Source organism: Microcaecilia unicolor, chromosome 9 (assembly GCF_901765095.1).
Source record: "Microcaecilia unicolor chromosome 9, aMicUni1.1, whole genome shotgun sequence".
NCBI classification, from domain to species: domain Eukaryota; kingdom Metazoa; phylum Chordata; class Amphibia; order Gymnophiona; family Siphonopidae; genus Microcaecilia; species Microcaecilia unicolor.
The window spans coordinates 117,992,796-118,011,069 of record NC_044039.1 but is presented as its reverse complement, the minus strand read 5'-3'; the positions used below and the strand labels follow the sequence as shown (position 1 = coordinate 118,011,069).

The window sequence follows — 18,274 nt, the reverse complement described above, 5'->3', positions numbered from 1 at the left end:
TCATCCAGAATATGAAACTAGAACCATAATAGACATGCCAGTGTATATAAATGCCATACCAAGGCAGATGTCTGAAAGCAACTCATCTGTATCTAACGAGGAACAGGCAGAGGAAGCAGACACAGAAAGGATCATTGAAGAAGACAGTACAGTTGGAGAAGGGGAATCAATTGGAGAAGTACTCTCAGATTTAGAGGATGCGGAAAGGTCGGACCAACCTGTTGTCAGACGCTCATCCAGGGAAAACAAAGGTGTTCCACCCCCAAGACTGTCTTACCTAACAAAGTCAGCAGAAGCTCAAGAGCCCTTAACATGGGATGAGATTGAGAAAATGCCAGCAGAAGAAGCTGCTGAATGGCGTAAAGCTGCACAAGAAGAAATTGATGCATTGGATAAAAATAATACTTGGATTCTTACAAAACTACCTCCTGGCAAGAAAGCTATAGGATGCAAATGGGTATTCAAGTTAAAAAGGAATGCACAAGGAAAAGTGGAAAGGTATAAAGCCAGATTAGTGGCAAAGGGATATCTTCAAAAATATGGAGAAGATTTTGATGAAGTGTTTGCACCTGTAGTGAAACACACGACAATAAGAACACTTCTGAGCATTGCAGTCTCAAAAGGCATGCAAGTCAAACACATTGATGTGAAAACAGCATTTCTTCACGGAGATATAACTGAAGACTTGTACATGGAACAGCCAACAGGTTTCATAAATACAAAACAAAGACAGCTAGTGTGTAAATTAAACAAAGGTCTTTATGGATTAAAGCAAAGTGCAAAATGTTGGAATGAAAAATTGCATGAAATATTGACAAATTTAGGATTTAAACAAGGTGAAGCAGATAAATGCTTGTACACTAGGTGCACAAATGGACAATATGCATACATTTTAGCTTTTGTTGATGATCTGCTCATTGCAAGCAAAAGTGAGCAAGAGTACAAGGACATTGTAAAGTGTTTAAACCTCAATGTTGAGATAAAAGAACTTGGTAATGTGTCATACTATCTTGGTATAGAAATTGAGAAACAAAATGATGGTTCTTATCTTCTAAGCCAGAAGCAGAAAATAAATGAGCTTATTGAAAGTTTAGGTATGCAAGATGCCCAAGTTGTAAGCACTCCCATGATCACTGATTTTCTGAAGGATGAAACAGTAAGAGAACCTTTACCAGATAACATCCAATATAGATCAGCCATAGGTAAGCTTTTATATCTAGCTACCACATACAGGGCTGATATAGCAAATGCAGTAGGAATTTTGAGCAGAAGGGTCAGCTCACCTACCAAATCAGATTGGACTGCAGTTAAAAGGATGGTAAGGTATTTAAAGGGTACCATTGATTGTAAATTAAAGATTTCAGCCAATAGTAATCCAAAACTAATATGTTACTGTGATTCAGATTGGGCAGGGGATCATTCTGATTATAAATCCACAAGTGGATATGTGTTTATGTATGGAAATGTACAAATTTCATGGGCCAGTCATAAACAAAGTATTGTGAGTTTGTCTTCTACAGAAGCTGAATATGTGGCAGTATCGGAAGCGTGCAGAGAACTGATGTGGATTGAAAAACTTATGCTGGATTTTGGTATAGCTGAACAGAGACCAATCCAGATAATGGAAGATAATCAGAGCTGCATCCGACTGTCACAGAATGACAAGGTTCAGTCACGCACCAAGCACATCGCAACGAAATACCACAACGTGCGAGAGTTGGCGAAAGAAGGGGTCATCAGTCTACACTATTGTCACACCAGTGAGATGACAGCTGACATCATGACCAAACCGTTACCCAGAGAACATTTTGAGGATCTGCGTATAAAGCTTGGACTTTGTATGAATAAATAATTGCATGACAGTTATGCATGAGAAGGGGTTTGTTGGAATGTAATTGTATTTTACATGCATTGCCTGTCACCTATTATTTCTCTGTGATTACTCTGTGACCTCTGATGTGAATTACTTAGAGAGGTCACACAGCTATGCAACTTCCTGTGGGGGGTAGACACAGCAGACGCAGCACATGCAGCACATGGAGCACATGGAGCTCATGATCTCTCCTAACCTGAGAGGATCTATGGTGGTGTGAGCATCCATTACCATCTAAGCACATGGAAGGAGCTGATAATACAAATGTATAGTAATATGTATATATAAGCCTGTCTGATTATAATCTAACTGCAAACTGTGAGTAAACAGATGTTTTGTTACTTCAACTTTAAAGTGACTCAGCAGTGAATTATTCAGGGGTGAATGAGAGAGAGATGAAGAAAGAAATTAACATTTCTAAAGCTGAAGCTGTGTGTACTAAAATCTGCTAATTATTTACTACAAATAATCCAACATGATGGAGGTTTAAATATGAACGGGATGATCTGCAAGAATTCCTAGATGGTAGATTGATAAGGGTATCCATGTAACCTGGGGCTTCACCATAAAAACTTTTATGGACTAGGGTTCAAATTTTAAAAGTAATTTGTTCCTTTACCAGAAGCCAGTGTAGTTTCTCTAGAAGGGGTGTAAAACTGTCAAATTTTGATTTTCCATAGATTAATCTGGCTGTATTCTGGGCAGTTTGGAGTTTCTTTAGAAGTTGTTCTTTGCATCCTGCGTATATTCCATTACAATAGTCTAGGTGGCTTAATACCAGTGAAATATTTCTCTAGGGAAATAAGGTTTTATACGTTTGAGTTTCCATAAAGAGAAGAATATTTTCTTGGTGGTGGCGTTTGTTTGATTCACGAGTGATAAGGTATGATCAACAATTACACCAAGCATTTTTAGACTCTCAGAGACCGGAAGGGTAAGATCAGGAGTGATTAAGGTTGAGTGTTTGAACTTATTATAGGGAGAAGAGAGGATAAGGCAGTGAGTTTTCTCAGTATTAAGTTTTAATTTTAATGAATTTGCCCAAGTGACCATGGTGTGTAATCCAAGCTTAATTACATTTTATGTGCCCGATGCCATGCAGTGAAAGCCATTTCTGTAACAGCACTTAGGCATCCAGATTCCAGTATAGATTACTATTGTCACCCAGCATTGGCATTCCTACATCTACATACCACACTTACACCAGCCATAGACTTGGCATAACTGCAATTACATAAATGGGGCAGGAATGTGCATAACATTATGTGTGTAAGTGGCAGCCCCACCCGTGTGAATGCCCCTCTTGCATTTACACTCTAGGCCACTTATTCGCGCCCTTATAGAATAACACTTAGTCATTCTGCCGCCACTTACATGCGTAATTCTACACTTACCTGCAAATGTGCCAGTATTCTGCGCATTTTCTTGCTCAAGTGCCATATAAATACAGGTGCCCAGTTATAGAATTGACCGCGGGGTGGGAATAGGCGTGAACTGTACCTTGCAGTTAACCCACAGAAAGTGCCACCCACTGACTGTTAACATATCAATTAATCCAAAAAAGAAACACAAAAGGCTGTCAAGAATGGTACAAGTGTTCTTTATTTGTGACCCGACATGGGCCATGTTTCAGCATAAAACAGCGCTTGCCTCAGGGATCAATCCTAAAATATGAACAAAAAAATTAACATTATGTACAGAAGACTCATGGGGAATACAATGAAATAGAAACTGTACCATGACCTGAAAACACAAAAAACAAAATTCACACACCTTCTATTTGGATCTATTACAATTTGAATAATGAATGTCGTATCTTTTTATGTCACATTACATTAAACTTTATTTAATCTTTTCAAATCTTATAAAAGTAAACTGTCCAATGAAATTCAAAACAAGAAAAATTATACTGAATAAAAACAAAGTTAGATTGTTAACTCAAGTCCACCATTTAGGGATCCAAGACTGTATAAGTGGAATTATAAGTGACAAAAGCAAAATTATGTAAGAGAATTAAACCTGAGGGCTCACGGAATATCTTAATACAATTAAGAGCTAACAATGGTGATATTAACTAGATCCCACAATTCTTTGGTCTACTAAAAAGTCAGTGAAGGTTCAAAGAATACATATTTTACTGATTAATGGACTACACTTCTACACAGGAACCGTAAGTAAAAAGTAGCACCAATCTGAAGGATACCCGGTTTAATTAATAGAAACTGGCGACGTCTCTTCTGAGTTTCTTTTGATACATCTGGAAAAACTTGAATTTTTGAATCCCAGGAAAGTCTTATCTTTATTTTTAAAGTACATTTTCAATAACTACTACTACTACTACTACTATTTAGCATTTCTATAGCGCTACAAGGCATACGCAGCGCTGCACAAACATAGAAGAAAGACAGTCCCTGCTCAAAGAGCTTACAATCTAGCGCTCTGAGGCTGCGGGGGAGGTGCTCTATGGTCGGGGCTCAGAGTAACATCAAGCCCTAGCATCGTACCAGGGTCTCCTCTCACCATGGATGTCACAAGCAGGCAGCTGTCCGACTCAGACGATATTCCAGCTCTCCACAGAAATGAGTCAAGGACACCAGCCATCGGTATAGCAGGCCTCTGGGAGGCAATAGCAGCAGCCAATCTGCCTCTGCGCTTTGGCATTCTAGGGAACAGTTGCAGGATGAAACAGAGAGAGCACTCACATCAGGTTCATGATGACATCTCTATCACATTATATTAGGGTGTATTTATGTATTAGTTCTTTTGCACTCATATAATATTTTATTGGATTTTGTTGTATGTGTTTTCAAGGCATAGTTCAGTTTCTATTTCACTGTATTCCTTGTGAGTCTTCTGTATGTAATGTTAACTTTTTTTGTTCATATTTGAGAATTGACCCCTGAGGCAGGCGTTTTATGCCAAAACACGGCCTGTGTCGGGTCACAAATAAAGCACACATACCATTCTTGACAGCCCTTTGTGCTTCTTTTTTGGATTGCTGTTGCTTTGTACTTTGACCCTCTCCGTTGTATGCTGCTAACATAGCAGTTAACACAGAACATTTAAGACTAAATTCAATAAATGGCGCCTTAAAAATCGGAACTGAAAAAAAAATAGCGCTTAGTTCTAGTCTATGAATGGCGCTCAAAGTTAGGCAACACTTATAGAATAGCGTTTAGTGGTTGGAACTGTGATTACTTTTAGACGTGACCATTCAAATAATTAAACCGTGGTGTAAATCCCTATGTCTAAATTAGCCGTGGATCCTCTTTATTCTAAAACAGCATGCATAAATTGTGGGAACGCCCCTGATCTATGCATGACCCTCCCATTAATGCCACATCCAGAGGTGATATTGAGTGCATCCGTGTTATGTGTAAGGCAGTTACCCCCAGATTCTATATAGCATGCCTAGAGGTACGTGCGACTCCATGTGTAAATCTAGGCGCATTCTATAACTGGGCATGTAGATTAGTTGTTTTAACAAGATGTTATGTGTTAACAACTCTTAACAAGCAATAACAAGTACTAATTGGCAAAAATTAGAATTTATTCGTGTACATTGCTAAACGTATTTTGTAATGTACTGCACCTAAATTCAAAGTGTGCAGGCAAAAAGGGGCATGCTTAGGGGCATGGAAATGGGTGTTCCAAAATCTACACACGTTATAAAATATGGGCCAGTGCGTGTAAATCTACGTGCTGGGATTTACATCACCCTTTCATTGGCATAAATGAATGTGTGTAGATTTAGTCGCATGAGCTATCCCTAAGCATATTCTAAATACTGCGCGTAGATGTACATACAGTATTTAGAATACGCTTAGATGTGATTGCCTATCACACATTAATGTGCCCTAATTGTCATTTCTCTATGTTAACTGCATCAACAGATGCAGAGAGTGCTTCCAATGTAACACAAACGTTTTGCAGTTACCACTCAATAATGGGCAGTTACCATGCAGCAACTATACAACTGTGTGATGCTTTGCTAAAAGATTCTCATAATTAATTAAATAGGGATGAAAAGGATTTTATGTTTCCTAGGTTCAACAATTTCAAGATGTTGCTACTCGACTACAGATGGCATATGCAGGGTCCCAGGCAGTAGCCATCCAGAAGAAGGAACAGGAAGTGGTGGAGGCGTGGAAGGCCCTTCTGGGTGCTTGTGACATTCGACATTCCCAACTGACTGGCACGGCTGAAAAATTCCGCTTTTTCAGCATGGTACGAGACCTAATGTTTTGGATGGAGAACGTTATTAGACAGATTGAAACTCAGGAAAAGCCAAGGTAAAGAGATAATGATGACACTGGTTATTCACCTGTGCTATACAAAATATTAGGGTTGCGCTGCCTTAAAGAGGGCACGCTAGCCACCTAATTCTATAAAAAGCACAAAAAATGCTCATGCACGCATTTTAATTGAATAATGAGCTAACTAGCACCAATAATTGGCTTTGCATCAAGCAATTTATTGGCACTAATTAGATCCATTACAAAAAATCAGGAAGATCAAATCCAACCAACCAAGTTAAACCTTAAACTCACTATAGTAAACTTGGGTTCAGAATAATTTATCTTTTTATATATATATATATATATATATATATATATATATATATATATATATATGCACTTTTAAAAAATTCCTCTTGGGGATATAATGGGTGTAAATGGTATGGTCTGAGCACATTTAAAACAATTTAAAACACTTTAGCATTTTTTTTTTAAGTGCATATATATATATATATATATATATATAAAAAGATAAATTATTCTGAACCCAAGTTTACTAATTAGATCCATGCCTAAATTTTACGTGCGAGTCAGAAAAGTGGGCAAGGAAATGGGAGGGCCATGGGTGGATCGGGAGGTATGACTTTTATTTACACAATTATAGAAAAAGGAGGCTCCGCGCCTAACGCGGGTATTTGCATCATGTTTTCATTAGTGCTAATGGTCACACTTAAATGTAGACATGATCCACTTAAGCACTATTCTATAAATCATGCCTAAATTTAGGCTTGGTTTATAGAATACGGGTATGTGCTTTTTTTCAGCACCGCCTGTATAGGTGCTATTTAGAGAATTCCTTCTCTATGCACATATTTTGTATTTTTTCCTGATATATGTGCAATGGCTAAGCATATGTGTAATGTTTTGTGTATGTATTCACTATCAGCAAAGAGTGTGCATTATGTGCAATCAAGGGGAATTCAGTAAATGACACCCAAAGTTATGGTGTAAAGGGTGTTTGGCGCACAGTGCACTTTGCTGAATACTATCTTAGCACGGATCTCGTGCCTAACCTTGGGTGCCGCACTTACACCAGCTGAAACCTGCTTTTCTGGACTGGTTACGTATTTGTGAATATCTTGCATTTATGCTAGACATAGGGAGGGTGATTTTCAAAGGCATTTTCACTGCTTTACCCAGAGCAATGGGTTTTTGTAGAATTGTTCACCCTACATGTGGGTAAATTTACACATATACATCATAAGCATTCCTAAAAGTGGATTGGGGAAGGATTTGCTTGTGTGTGTACTTTTGAAAATTCTCATGTATGTGTATACTTTAACCCAGAAAGTATTATATCCCCAGTAACACAAAGTTTTCTTGTGAAAATACTTATGTACTTTCACTGTGAAACTCCAGCAGAATCCACGCAGTGAAAAGGGTGATGCACTGAGGCAGCTCTTGCACACGTAACAGTATAGAATACTAGTGCTTTTGCATGGGCCAGATTCTATAAATGGCACTTAAAATTAGGCATAAAAAAAAATCAGCGCTAAGCACTATTCTGTAAAGGGCGCATACCATTTATAGAATAGAGGTTAAGCGTGGATCTCATACCTAACATAGGGTGCCAGACTTATGCCTAATGAAACCTGGTGTAAATGCTGGCGCCCAAGTTAGGTGCACTGACTCAGTATTCTATAAATACACATGCAGATTTTCAGAATACTCCTGACACGCCTATGCTCCTTCCATGGCCACGCCTCCTTTTCAGATTCGCTTATGGGAGTTAGGTGCAGTGACCCAGTCTATAACAATACATGCAGATTTTCAGAACATTGACATGCTCATACTCCTTCTACAACCACACCCCCTTTCTGTGGCAGTTAGGTGCACTGCACTGACCCAGTATTCTGTAATTACACATGCAGATATTCAGAACACCCCTGACATGCCCATGTTCCTTCCATGGCCACGCCCCTTTTGAGATACTCTCCGTGGGAGTTAGGTGCACTGATCCAGTATTCTATAACTACACATGCAGATTTTCAGAATACTGATACGCCCATGGTCCTTCCATGGCCACGCCCTCTTTTGAGATATGCTGTGAGAGTTAGGTGCGTTGACCCAGTGCTCTATAACTACACATGCAGATTTTCAGAACACCCCTGACACGCCCATGCTCCTTCCATGGCCGCACCCCCTTTCTATGGGAGTTAGGTGCACTGACCCAGTGCTATTTAACTACACTTGCAGATTTTCAGGGCACCCCTGACACACCCATGCTCCTTTTTTGAGATACGCTGTATGGGAGTTAATGGCACTGCTTTATAGCAGCTAGATGTATGCGCAAATATTAATGAGTGCCAGTGAACATCAATATTGATTAGCACCTAATTATTAACATCATTAAGCTCATTAAGCAATTAATTTGTACATGCATCGTGGATGTGCAAATCTGGGAGCCATATATAGAATCCGGGAGTAAGTGTGCACTTACATGCAGATGTGCAAGCAGATTACTTAACCATTATTCTGTAACAACGCATGCAAGTCGCATACCATCTGTATAACTGGGGTACATATATGAGTAGAGCATGGGTGGGACATTGGCGGTGCTCTCACTTATGGATGTAGCTTACAGAATACTGTTAGTAATGCATGCTCCTGCTGCATGTATGCAACTGCAGTTATGCCAGGTCTATAACTGGTGTAAATGTGGATGCATAAATATAAGACATGCCAATACCGGTCTGTGCTAGTATTCTATAACAGATTCTGTGCACCCAGATGGCATTATGGAATAGGCTCCTACCAACATCCCCAGGGCACCAAAACGGATGTTGACACTTCTAGAACTGACCCCCTAACCCCTGAATTCCATATATCATGCCCAATAAATTAAGTAACGAGTCGTAACAATTTGCATGTGCAACTCACAACACACTATTCTATGAACATAAATCACATATATCTGAAAAGGGGGCGTGGTCAGGGGCATTCCAAAAGTTGCGTGCGGATTTACAGAATTCTCCCAAAGCACTTAAGTTGCGTGCCAGCAGTTACACTTAGCAAGCGTCTGATCTGCACCAAACGTTCTATAGAGGGTGCACTCCCATTATAGAATAGTGCTTAGCACTCAATTTTTTTCAGTGATGAATTTTTTGTGCCATTTATTGAATTCTCTCCTATGTGTGTACGTTTTCCCACTGTAAGCAGTTATAAGATTACCCCCTCAAGGGCAATTTTCACATTTCCTGCTTTTTATGATTGAAGGAAATGTGTAGTTTCAGTTATGTGGATTTTGCTCACACCTTTTTTCAGTGGTAGCTCAAGGTGAGTTACAATCAGGTACACTGAGAATTTCTCTGTCCCTGGAGGACTCACAATCTAATTTTTCACCTGAGGCAATGGAGGGTTAAGTGACTTGCGCAAGATCACAAGAAGCAGCTGTGGGATTTGAACCAGCACATCTGGATCTCAAGCCTTGTGCTGTAACCACTAGGCCACTAGGCCACTCCTCCACTCCGAGAGTGTTGATTCATTTTGAATCTTTATCTTGTGCCGCATAAGCACTTTTAAAGGTGCTTTCACTCGGCATGGACATTACCGTTCGAAGTGTCAAATAGCTGTTTGTGTCCAAACATATGTATATTTATCATAAGTCTAATAATTTTGGATACCTTGGAAGATATGATGGGAAGGCAGTACGCTGGTGAACAAACGGTTGGTGTCCTTGATATACCTGATAGCAGAAGGTTGCATGGCTATGTTTCAAAGTTTGATTTCTAAATCTTGTCTTATGATCCGGGATCAATCTATGCCCATAACTTTACTTCAGAGTGCACTCCATTAAAGACACATGTATGGAAAGCACTTCAGTTGAAGGAAAAATAATTTGTAATTTTCAGTCTTGCTAGACCTTGATGATATTTACTGTATTATCAATAATTGTTTTCTTTACTGACAGTTTAAAACAGAACCTGCCAGTCTGCAGTAGGATTGACTGTGAAGCACAGTATTGCAGATAAAGAGGAAAAACAAGTTATTGTATAGTATTCATTTAAAATTCAATATAGGATTAACTATACATGCAATTTTTTAATATAATCAACAATAAAAATCTGTTCTGTGTTTGATAGGTTTAATACATTTTATATCTACATTTTCTTTCAAATCAGTAGCTGTTTAGTGTAATACTTTGCATTGCATAAGTAGAGGTTTTTCAACTGCACTTTGTGGGTAGGATATTCTTTGCACAATAATGTGCATAGGCATGACAAATACAATCTATACTTCCAAAAATGCCTCACATCAGTACAATTTAAAATATGCAGCCAATGTAGGTACATAAATGACTTTGAAAATTGCTGTATCCTTGCTAACACGAGCATTCAGTGCTGATGCCTGGACATAGCCTGTCATTGAATATCTAGGTGTAACTTTGCTGGTGATGGTCAATGTATAAAAAAAAAACTCTCACTGCAACCGGCTAAATATTAACCTCATAGCTTATATTACCCTTATGTATTTTCCTCTATCCCCTCATGTTGATGACCCTGTCTTTTCAGTGTGCCCTAGATTGCTATTGTTAGAAGGACTCTGTAAATCATAGGTTCCTAACATAGGGTATGCGAGACATCCATAGTGAGTATGGGGCACCTAGTGCTTAACCCAGGGGCGGACTGACCATTCGGGCAACTGTGCAGTGCCAGAGGGCCCAGAAACTCTAGGGGTCCCAGAGTCTCTGCCTGGTTGCCTGCCGCCACACACTACAGCCTCCACGGGGCCTGGTGGTTTTGTGGCCGCTGCCGCTGTTCTCCGTGGTTGCACCGCTGTGTTTACAAAATGGCTGCTGAGGTGCCCGCGGCAGTCTCATGAGAGGCAAGACTACCGTGAGAATTCTCGGCAGCCATTATGTAAACAGGCGCTGCACCGGGCAGAGTAGAGGCAGTGGGTGGGCAGGAAAGAGGGGATTTATTTCCTGCCCTCGAAGAAGCCACAGCCACTAGTCAACCAGGGCCCTTCAAGGTGGGGGGAACAGTGCAACTCAGTGGGAGAGAGGCAGCACAGCAGGGGTGGGGGCACTTGTGGCAGTGGCAGCAGCATGGTGGGGGGGCCCAGAGTACTCTCAATCTGCCCTTGGATTAACTGCTACCTTCCCCTCCCTTCTGCCACTTGTTCGCCTTCCAGGCTACTACCTTCCTGTGACTTCAGTGGCAAGAAAAAAATGGAAACTGCATCCTTCCCTTCCCTGCCACCTACCCATTCGCTCACCCACTGCTTCCCCGACACTGTGGCTACAAGCAAACCAAAACAAGGCACAGGGCCATAGCCTTGTGCGCACTGCTGGTAGCTCTTGCCGGTCCTGCTTCCTATGATGTAACTTTTCTGTTCCTCTCCATCTTTGCATGAAATACATTTTCTAGGACTGTGTTTTTATTATTATTGTTTTTACATACAAGACAATCGTAAAATAGTTTTGGAATGGTTATCTTCTTTCAAGACTGGAACTTAGTTTTTCATATGTTTAACAAACCAGCCTTTTCCTCTCTTCTTCTTCAGAGACGTGTCATCTGTAGAATTATTAATGAAATATCATCAAGGAATCAAAGCAGAGATCGATGCCAGGGCCAAAGACTTTACTAATTGCATTGATCTAGGAAAGACATTTGTGGCCCGCAACCACCCTGCTTCTGAAGAGGTAAGGCCTTTACACACTAGAAAGCATTTGCTTTCTGCAAAGTAATATGTTTTCTGTGATATACTGGAAAAACAAGGCTTCTTAGTTTTAAAGTGCCAATCTCCCCGGAAAGCCCCTCTTCCCTAAAACCTTTACCATTACACCTCTAGCAATACCTGGTACAGGTTTACCAGTTGGTTCTTTTTTTCAAGATAGGTTGATCCAGACATGGGGCCTAATTTAAACAAATATTTTTCTCCCCTTCTGTGTCTAGGGGAGACATCTCTATCAAATAAAGTCTTTCTCCTGTTCAATGTGTTCAAAATTCTGCATGACTAATATTCCACAGTGTCATCAGGGGCATAGCCACGGGTGGGCCTGGGTGGGCCTGGGCCCACCCACTTTGGGCTCAGGCCCACCCAGCAATGGTGCACCCAATGGGCCTTCTTTCCCCTCCCTCCCTTTCCATCTCCATCGGGCAGCGCCAGCCTGCCTAACTCTACAGCAAAGCTGCACGGCACCGGGTCCGTCAGCATGCTGCCGTTACGCTCCTACCTTGTCATCTTTTAGCAGAGGTGTTAGTTCTGCTGCTAAATCTGCAGCGGATCCACGCGGTGCCAGGGCTGTCTCTCTGTACGCTGCTGCGACTGCTTCCTCTGCGCTAGCCCCGCCTCACCTTCTCCGATACTCTTCCTGAAGAGGCGGGGCCAGCGCAGAGGAAGCAGTCGCAGCAGCGTACAGAGAGACAGCCCTGGTACCACGTGGATCTGCTGCAGATTTAGCAACAGAACTAACACCTCTGCTAAAAGATGACAAGGTAGGAGCATAGCGGCAGCATGCTGACGGACCCGGTGCCGTGCAGCTTTGTTGTAAAGTTAGGCTGGCGTTGCCTGGCGGAGATGGAAGGGGAGGGAGGGAGGGGAAAGAAGGCCTGCAGTGTGCTGACGGTCGGGTGGCTGGGAGGTGGAAGAGAAAAAAAGCCCTTCAGCATGCCGGTAAGTGGTGCCTGGGGGAAGGGATCAGCAGGTGGCAGGGAAAAACCTGCAGCGGTGGTTTGGGGGGGGGGGGGGGTCGCAGTGGTGTAGCCAGACAGCCAATTTTTGGGAGAGGGGGGAGAGAGAAAATGTTGTGCCCACCCACTTTGTGCTCAGGCCCACCCAAAATTGGCTGTCTGGCTACGCCACTGGTGTCGTTATGCTCATATTAGCCCTCTCCTCAAGTCACTTTACTGGCTTCCTATCTGTTTCCGCATACAGTTCAAACTCCTCTTATTGACCTATAAGTGTATTCACTCTGCATCTCCTCAGTACCTCTCCACTCTCATCTCTCCCTACATTCCTCACCGGGAATCTGTTCACTGGGTAAATCTCTCTTATCTGCACCCTTCTCCTCCACTGCTAACTTCAGACTCCATTCCTTTTATCTTGCTGCACCATATGCCTGGAACAGACTTCCTGAGCCGGTACGTCAAGCTCCATCTCTGGCCATCTTCAAATCTAAGCTAAAAGCCCACCTTTTTGATACTGCTTTTAACTCCTAACCCTTATTCACTTTTTCAGAACCCTTATTTTATAATCCTCACTTTAATATTCCCTTATCTCTTGTTTGTCCTGTTTGTCTGTCCTAATTAGATTGTAAGCTCTATCGAGCAGGGACTGTCTCTTCATGTTCAACTGTACAGCGCTGTGTACGTCTAGTAACGCTATAGAAATGATAGATAGTAGTAGTAGTAGAACTTTTATTCTTATTTACCTAAAACAGGCAGGACTATAATTCCTTGCCATGTAGTGGGGTAAAGTCAGGATATGATCAACCTGTCTTGAAAAGAATGGTGTCAAATATTAACCCTTGTATTAGATCTATTGGGGTAAATATTCAGCCCACTTAAACCACACTGTCCGCCAATATTCAGTGGCACTTAACTGGGCAGGGCTGCTGAATATTGGCTGTAACTGCTTATGTGGAATCTGTATAGTGCTGGGACAGACAGGGGCAGAGTTGGGGAGGAGCCTTCAGTTATAAGGGCACAGGCATTATTCAGTGCTGGTTCCTGCATAGCTAAGTGGGCAGATCGGACTGCATAAAAGTCAGTCTTAACTTTGCCCACTTAGCTATTCAGGTGCCACCATTAAATATTTTATTTATTTATGTATTGCATTTCTATCCCACATTTTCCCACCTGATGGTAGGTTCAATGTGGCTTACACGGAGACAGCGAGAGTCTGTGGGGATCACTCACTGAAGTATTGAATTAGGTTAAGACCCTGGTGGATTCTGTGTGGGCATCTGCATAATTTCCAGGTTGGCACTTCCATTCCCACCCTTGCTTTGCTTACCCAACACCCAATGCTTTCAATGCCCTCCGATTACCCCTCCTGACCCCCCTTCCAAAACCAGCCCCCTTCCAGATATGCCCTCACCTCCTGAACCTCCCCAAGATCATGCAATGCCAAGATAGACCTGAAGCAGGACTTTTAGGCTCTGCTGTTTGGACACATATACACATTGGCACCAGACTTGTGGGTACCCAAAATGGCAGTGTTTAAAAGTCCTGCTTTGTGGAGTCTTTCACAGGAAGTTCTGCTTCCAGGAGAGTTTCATGGGCACTACCTCTAGAGCACTGGCAGAATCCGGTCCCTAACTCTGAGAGTCCTGGTAGGAGCCAGACCCTAACCACAAGAGCCCAGATGAACTGCTCCTACCTCTTGTTATCTGTACAGTGGCTGCCCTCTCCAGCAGAGTAGTCAGCATCCTGGGTCCAATTGGGCTAGGTTGTATTGGAGCTCCTCGGTGCTTGGACGGTGGGAGCAAGTGTGCAGCTGCTTTCTCCAACAGAGTGCTCAGTGGTAGAGTGAGATTTGTTGCTACCTTCCTGCCAGACTTTTGGGCCAGTCGGACAGTCTCTCTCTCCCCCCGCCCTCACCCCCCCCCCCCCCCCCCGCCTCACCCCAGCAGCATTCTTACTTCCTCCTTTACTTCTCCGCCTTGCTAAGCATCTGTTTCTGAGATCCAAGCACTGAGGAGCTCTAATCTGGCCTGGCCCGACCTGACCCGGGATACTGAGCACTTTGCTGGATAGGCTGGATGCTGTGTAGGTAAGAGAAGGAGGAGCAGATTGTTGGGGCCTGGAAAGAGAAGCAGGAAAGACCATAGGATCAATGAATCCACCACGTTCCCTGTCCCTTTGTCTGAGGTGGGAGCCTATGGCGGCAGGCTTTGGCAGGTGGCAATGCAGAGCCAGCAAAAGTATTCTTTAATACCACTATCTGCCGGGTGTTTCAGCAGCTCTGACAACACATATTTAAGGCAGCAACAACAGTGATAATAGGGGGAATGGTGAGGCGGGAGGCTGTGGTGGGGGGGAGAAATGGTGGACACTGAAGAGAGATACTAGACTATGAGCTGAATGGGTTGGAGGCCAATGTCCCCTCTAAACAGAGTGCATGAACAATTGCTCATACAGTTTAGGAGTGTCACTTGCAGATTTTAAATGGTTGCTCACAATTTTTTTTGTGCTATATACAGAAATGAATTGCTAATACTGGCACTCAAAAATTGTTGGTTTTTAAAACTTGTTCCTCACAGGAAAAAAAACATGTGCACATACCAGGCCACTCCATAGAGGAGACATTGGTGGGGGCATGGCTGATTATGCTGATACCTTTCCTAGGACAGCACATATCCTTGGGCTGGCCCTAAGTGGGAGAGAAATGTTAAACTCGGGGCTTTTTTTGAAGGGGTACTGAGTACCGGCACCTTTTCTATTGTCTGCTAAAATTGACCTATAGTCCCCAAGTTTTAATGAAAGAGCTTAGGCTCTACACACCAATTCTGCCTTGTCATAGATTCTGTGACTGGTTGCAGGGGTCCTGGCTATTGTGGGGTGGGTAACTCAGCGATCACCCCCATCTCTGAATGGTGGCCTGGCATTTGAGTACCGGCACCTTTTTTGCTGGAAATAATGCACTGGTTAAGCTCCATCGTCAAACAATTTGGATCTTGGGCCACTTAAGATCCCTATGGATGAATCTGGAAGCAGAAAAGGACAGCAAGGAAATGGGACACTTGTGCTGTCTGTAAAAGCTGTATACAATCAACGGTTTTCAATTAATCATCAGAACTTCGATGTACTTGAAATCTTTGTAGGATGCAATGAATATTTAAATAATGACAAGAAATATATTATGGTACGTGTGTTTTGGAAGCCTCACAGACCTCTTCTTTGCATCTGAAAATGATGCCTGTGAAGTCTAAAAAGCTCTTGTACTACATCTTTCTTGTTGGTCCATTAATAGCTATGACAACCTACTCTGATTCCAGTGTTCTTCAGGATCGCTATGGCTTCAAGAACTCAGTATATATTTGGAATTAGAGTCACTGGAGTCTCCTGTTATTAGCAGACCACCAAGAAACCATGATCTGTTTCCAACACACAGTTGTTGCATAGTCAAAGTATTAAGCAAGTTCACCAGATGCAAACAATAAACATTACTTGCAAGTTAATAAAACTGTAGAGTTTCTTCAGTAGTCTTATTAATCTTTAATATTTCAGATCAAAGATAAATTGCTGCAGTTGACAGAGAAGAGGATGGAAATGATAGACAAGTGGGATAAACGTTGGAACTGGCTCCGTTTGTGTGAGTTCATCATTCTGCTTGATAATACACACAATTATTGGCCAAGCTATCAAGATTCACTATGGTGGTATATAATTTTTTTATAAATAAATACATATTACTAAGAGGACAAGAATAAAGAAGAGAACCAACAGGGAGAACAAGGATAGGAATAAATGCTGTTCAGAAAGGTATCAAAGCAAGTTGCCCTGGTAAAGTAACCACAAATACTCCATAAACCTATAATATTATATACAGTACAGTACAGTCTCGATTATCTAACCATCTGGCACTTCCAACAGACCCCCCCCCCCCCCCCCCCCCCCGGTGACACCATTGTGTCTCTTTATGTTTTCAAGTATAACAGAGAGGGAGGTTTTGCACCCGAGACACTTTGTTTCAGACCTGGGACTTTGTGTTTACAGCAAAACATCACCATTGTGACCCAGGACCCTGCTTTTTCAACCTTTGTTTATGCATTGTTTGAGGGGTTAGCAGTCACAAACAGAAGGAAAAAGCTCCACAGATAGGATGCGCCAGGCGAAAAACAGTGGAGGAACAGAAACGAAAACCTCTCACAGATGGTGTCCAAAAACCTTCTTTATTTCAGTAAACTTCAAGATCGATAATGGAGACCCGACACGACTCGTGTTTCGGACCTATTGGTTTAACTAGAGCGGTGTTGTCCAATGTTTCCTTTTCAGTAATTACCAAGTGGAGACTTTTCCGATGATCTTTCTGGGAATATGTAAGATAATGACATACTGACCTGATGCAGGCCAGTAGGGCAGAAACATGAGTCGTGTCGGGTCTCCTTTATTGATCTTGAAGTTTATTAAACTAAAGAAGATTTTTGGACACCATTTGTGAGAGGTTTTCTTTTCTGTTCCTCCATTGTTTTTTGCCTTGTTTGAGGGGTTACCATTGTTTTCCGTATTATCCAACTTTTCACTTATCTGACAATGGTCCGATTTACATCGGATAATCAAGACTTTGCTGTATTATAAATTACAGAGAAATCTATTTATGAAATCTTCAGTAAAAACTGTTGTAAAATGATGTGAATTCCAAACCCTTCCCTAGTTACTGGAACCAAGCTGGTTTCAATCTGGCTAATAAATAGACTTTCCCAAACTGGATTTCTTGAACGACAATAACCTTTCCTCTCTCCAGGTTGTTTGAATCCTATCCTAGGTGTACTACGTTTAGTCCAAAAACACCAGATGGTGGTTACACAATGCCAAGTCATTAACAAGATACAATACATTACAATACAGTGCACTACCGGAGAAATATTCTTATCCCAGTACTGCAGCAGCACTCTCTTGCTTACCAAGATCAGCTTCTTTAGCAGAGATCTCACCCCTCCCGTCTCCATTTCAGGACAGTAGTGCAGAACATATAAAGGGGCATTTTTGAAAGGACATCAAGTCAGAATATCCCATCTCGCATGCATTTTTGAAGAGACGGACCATCCATGCGCAGGAAATGTCCTTCATGAGCATCCATTTTACAAACTGCAATTTCCAAATTTTGAGTGGGAGAAAACAAGGGATGTGGACATCTATATAGCAGCATTCTTTGAAAATGGCCATACAGACATCCATGCAGAGCAGAGGGTCAGCCTAGTGGTTAGTACAGTGGACTGTAAACCAAAGGACCCAAGTTCAAATCCCACTTTAACTCTTTGTTTTTGTAATTGTGAGCCCTCCAGGAACAGAAAAATACCTACTGTACCTGAATGTACACTGCTTCAGGTTTGCAGGTGTCATACTGTATATTTAGGTACAGTGGATATTTTTCTGTTTCTGGAGGGCTTACAATAATAAAAAAAAGAGTTTAAGTGGGATTTGAACCTGGGTCC

At 41.9% G+C, this 18,274-nt stretch overlaps 1 protein-coding gene across 2 annotated transcripts in view; it reads left to right on the top strand.

The window, feature by feature from the left end:
- The window catches only part of SPTB (spectrin beta, erythrocytic), a 239,980-nt gene that overhangs the window by 195,741 nt on the left and 25,965 nt on the right, over positions 1–18,274 (top strand). For both annotated transcript variants that reach the window (XM_030214005.1, XM_030214006.1), the window contains exons 27-29: positions 5,921–6,165; positions 11,677–11,815; positions 16,347–16,431. In XM_030214005.1, coding sequence (XP_030069865.1) covers positions 5,921–6,165; positions 11,677–11,815; positions 16,347–16,431 — 469 coding nt within the window. The remainder of the gene's footprint in view (positions 1–5,920; positions 6,166–11,676; positions 11,816–16,346; positions 16,432–18,274) is intronic.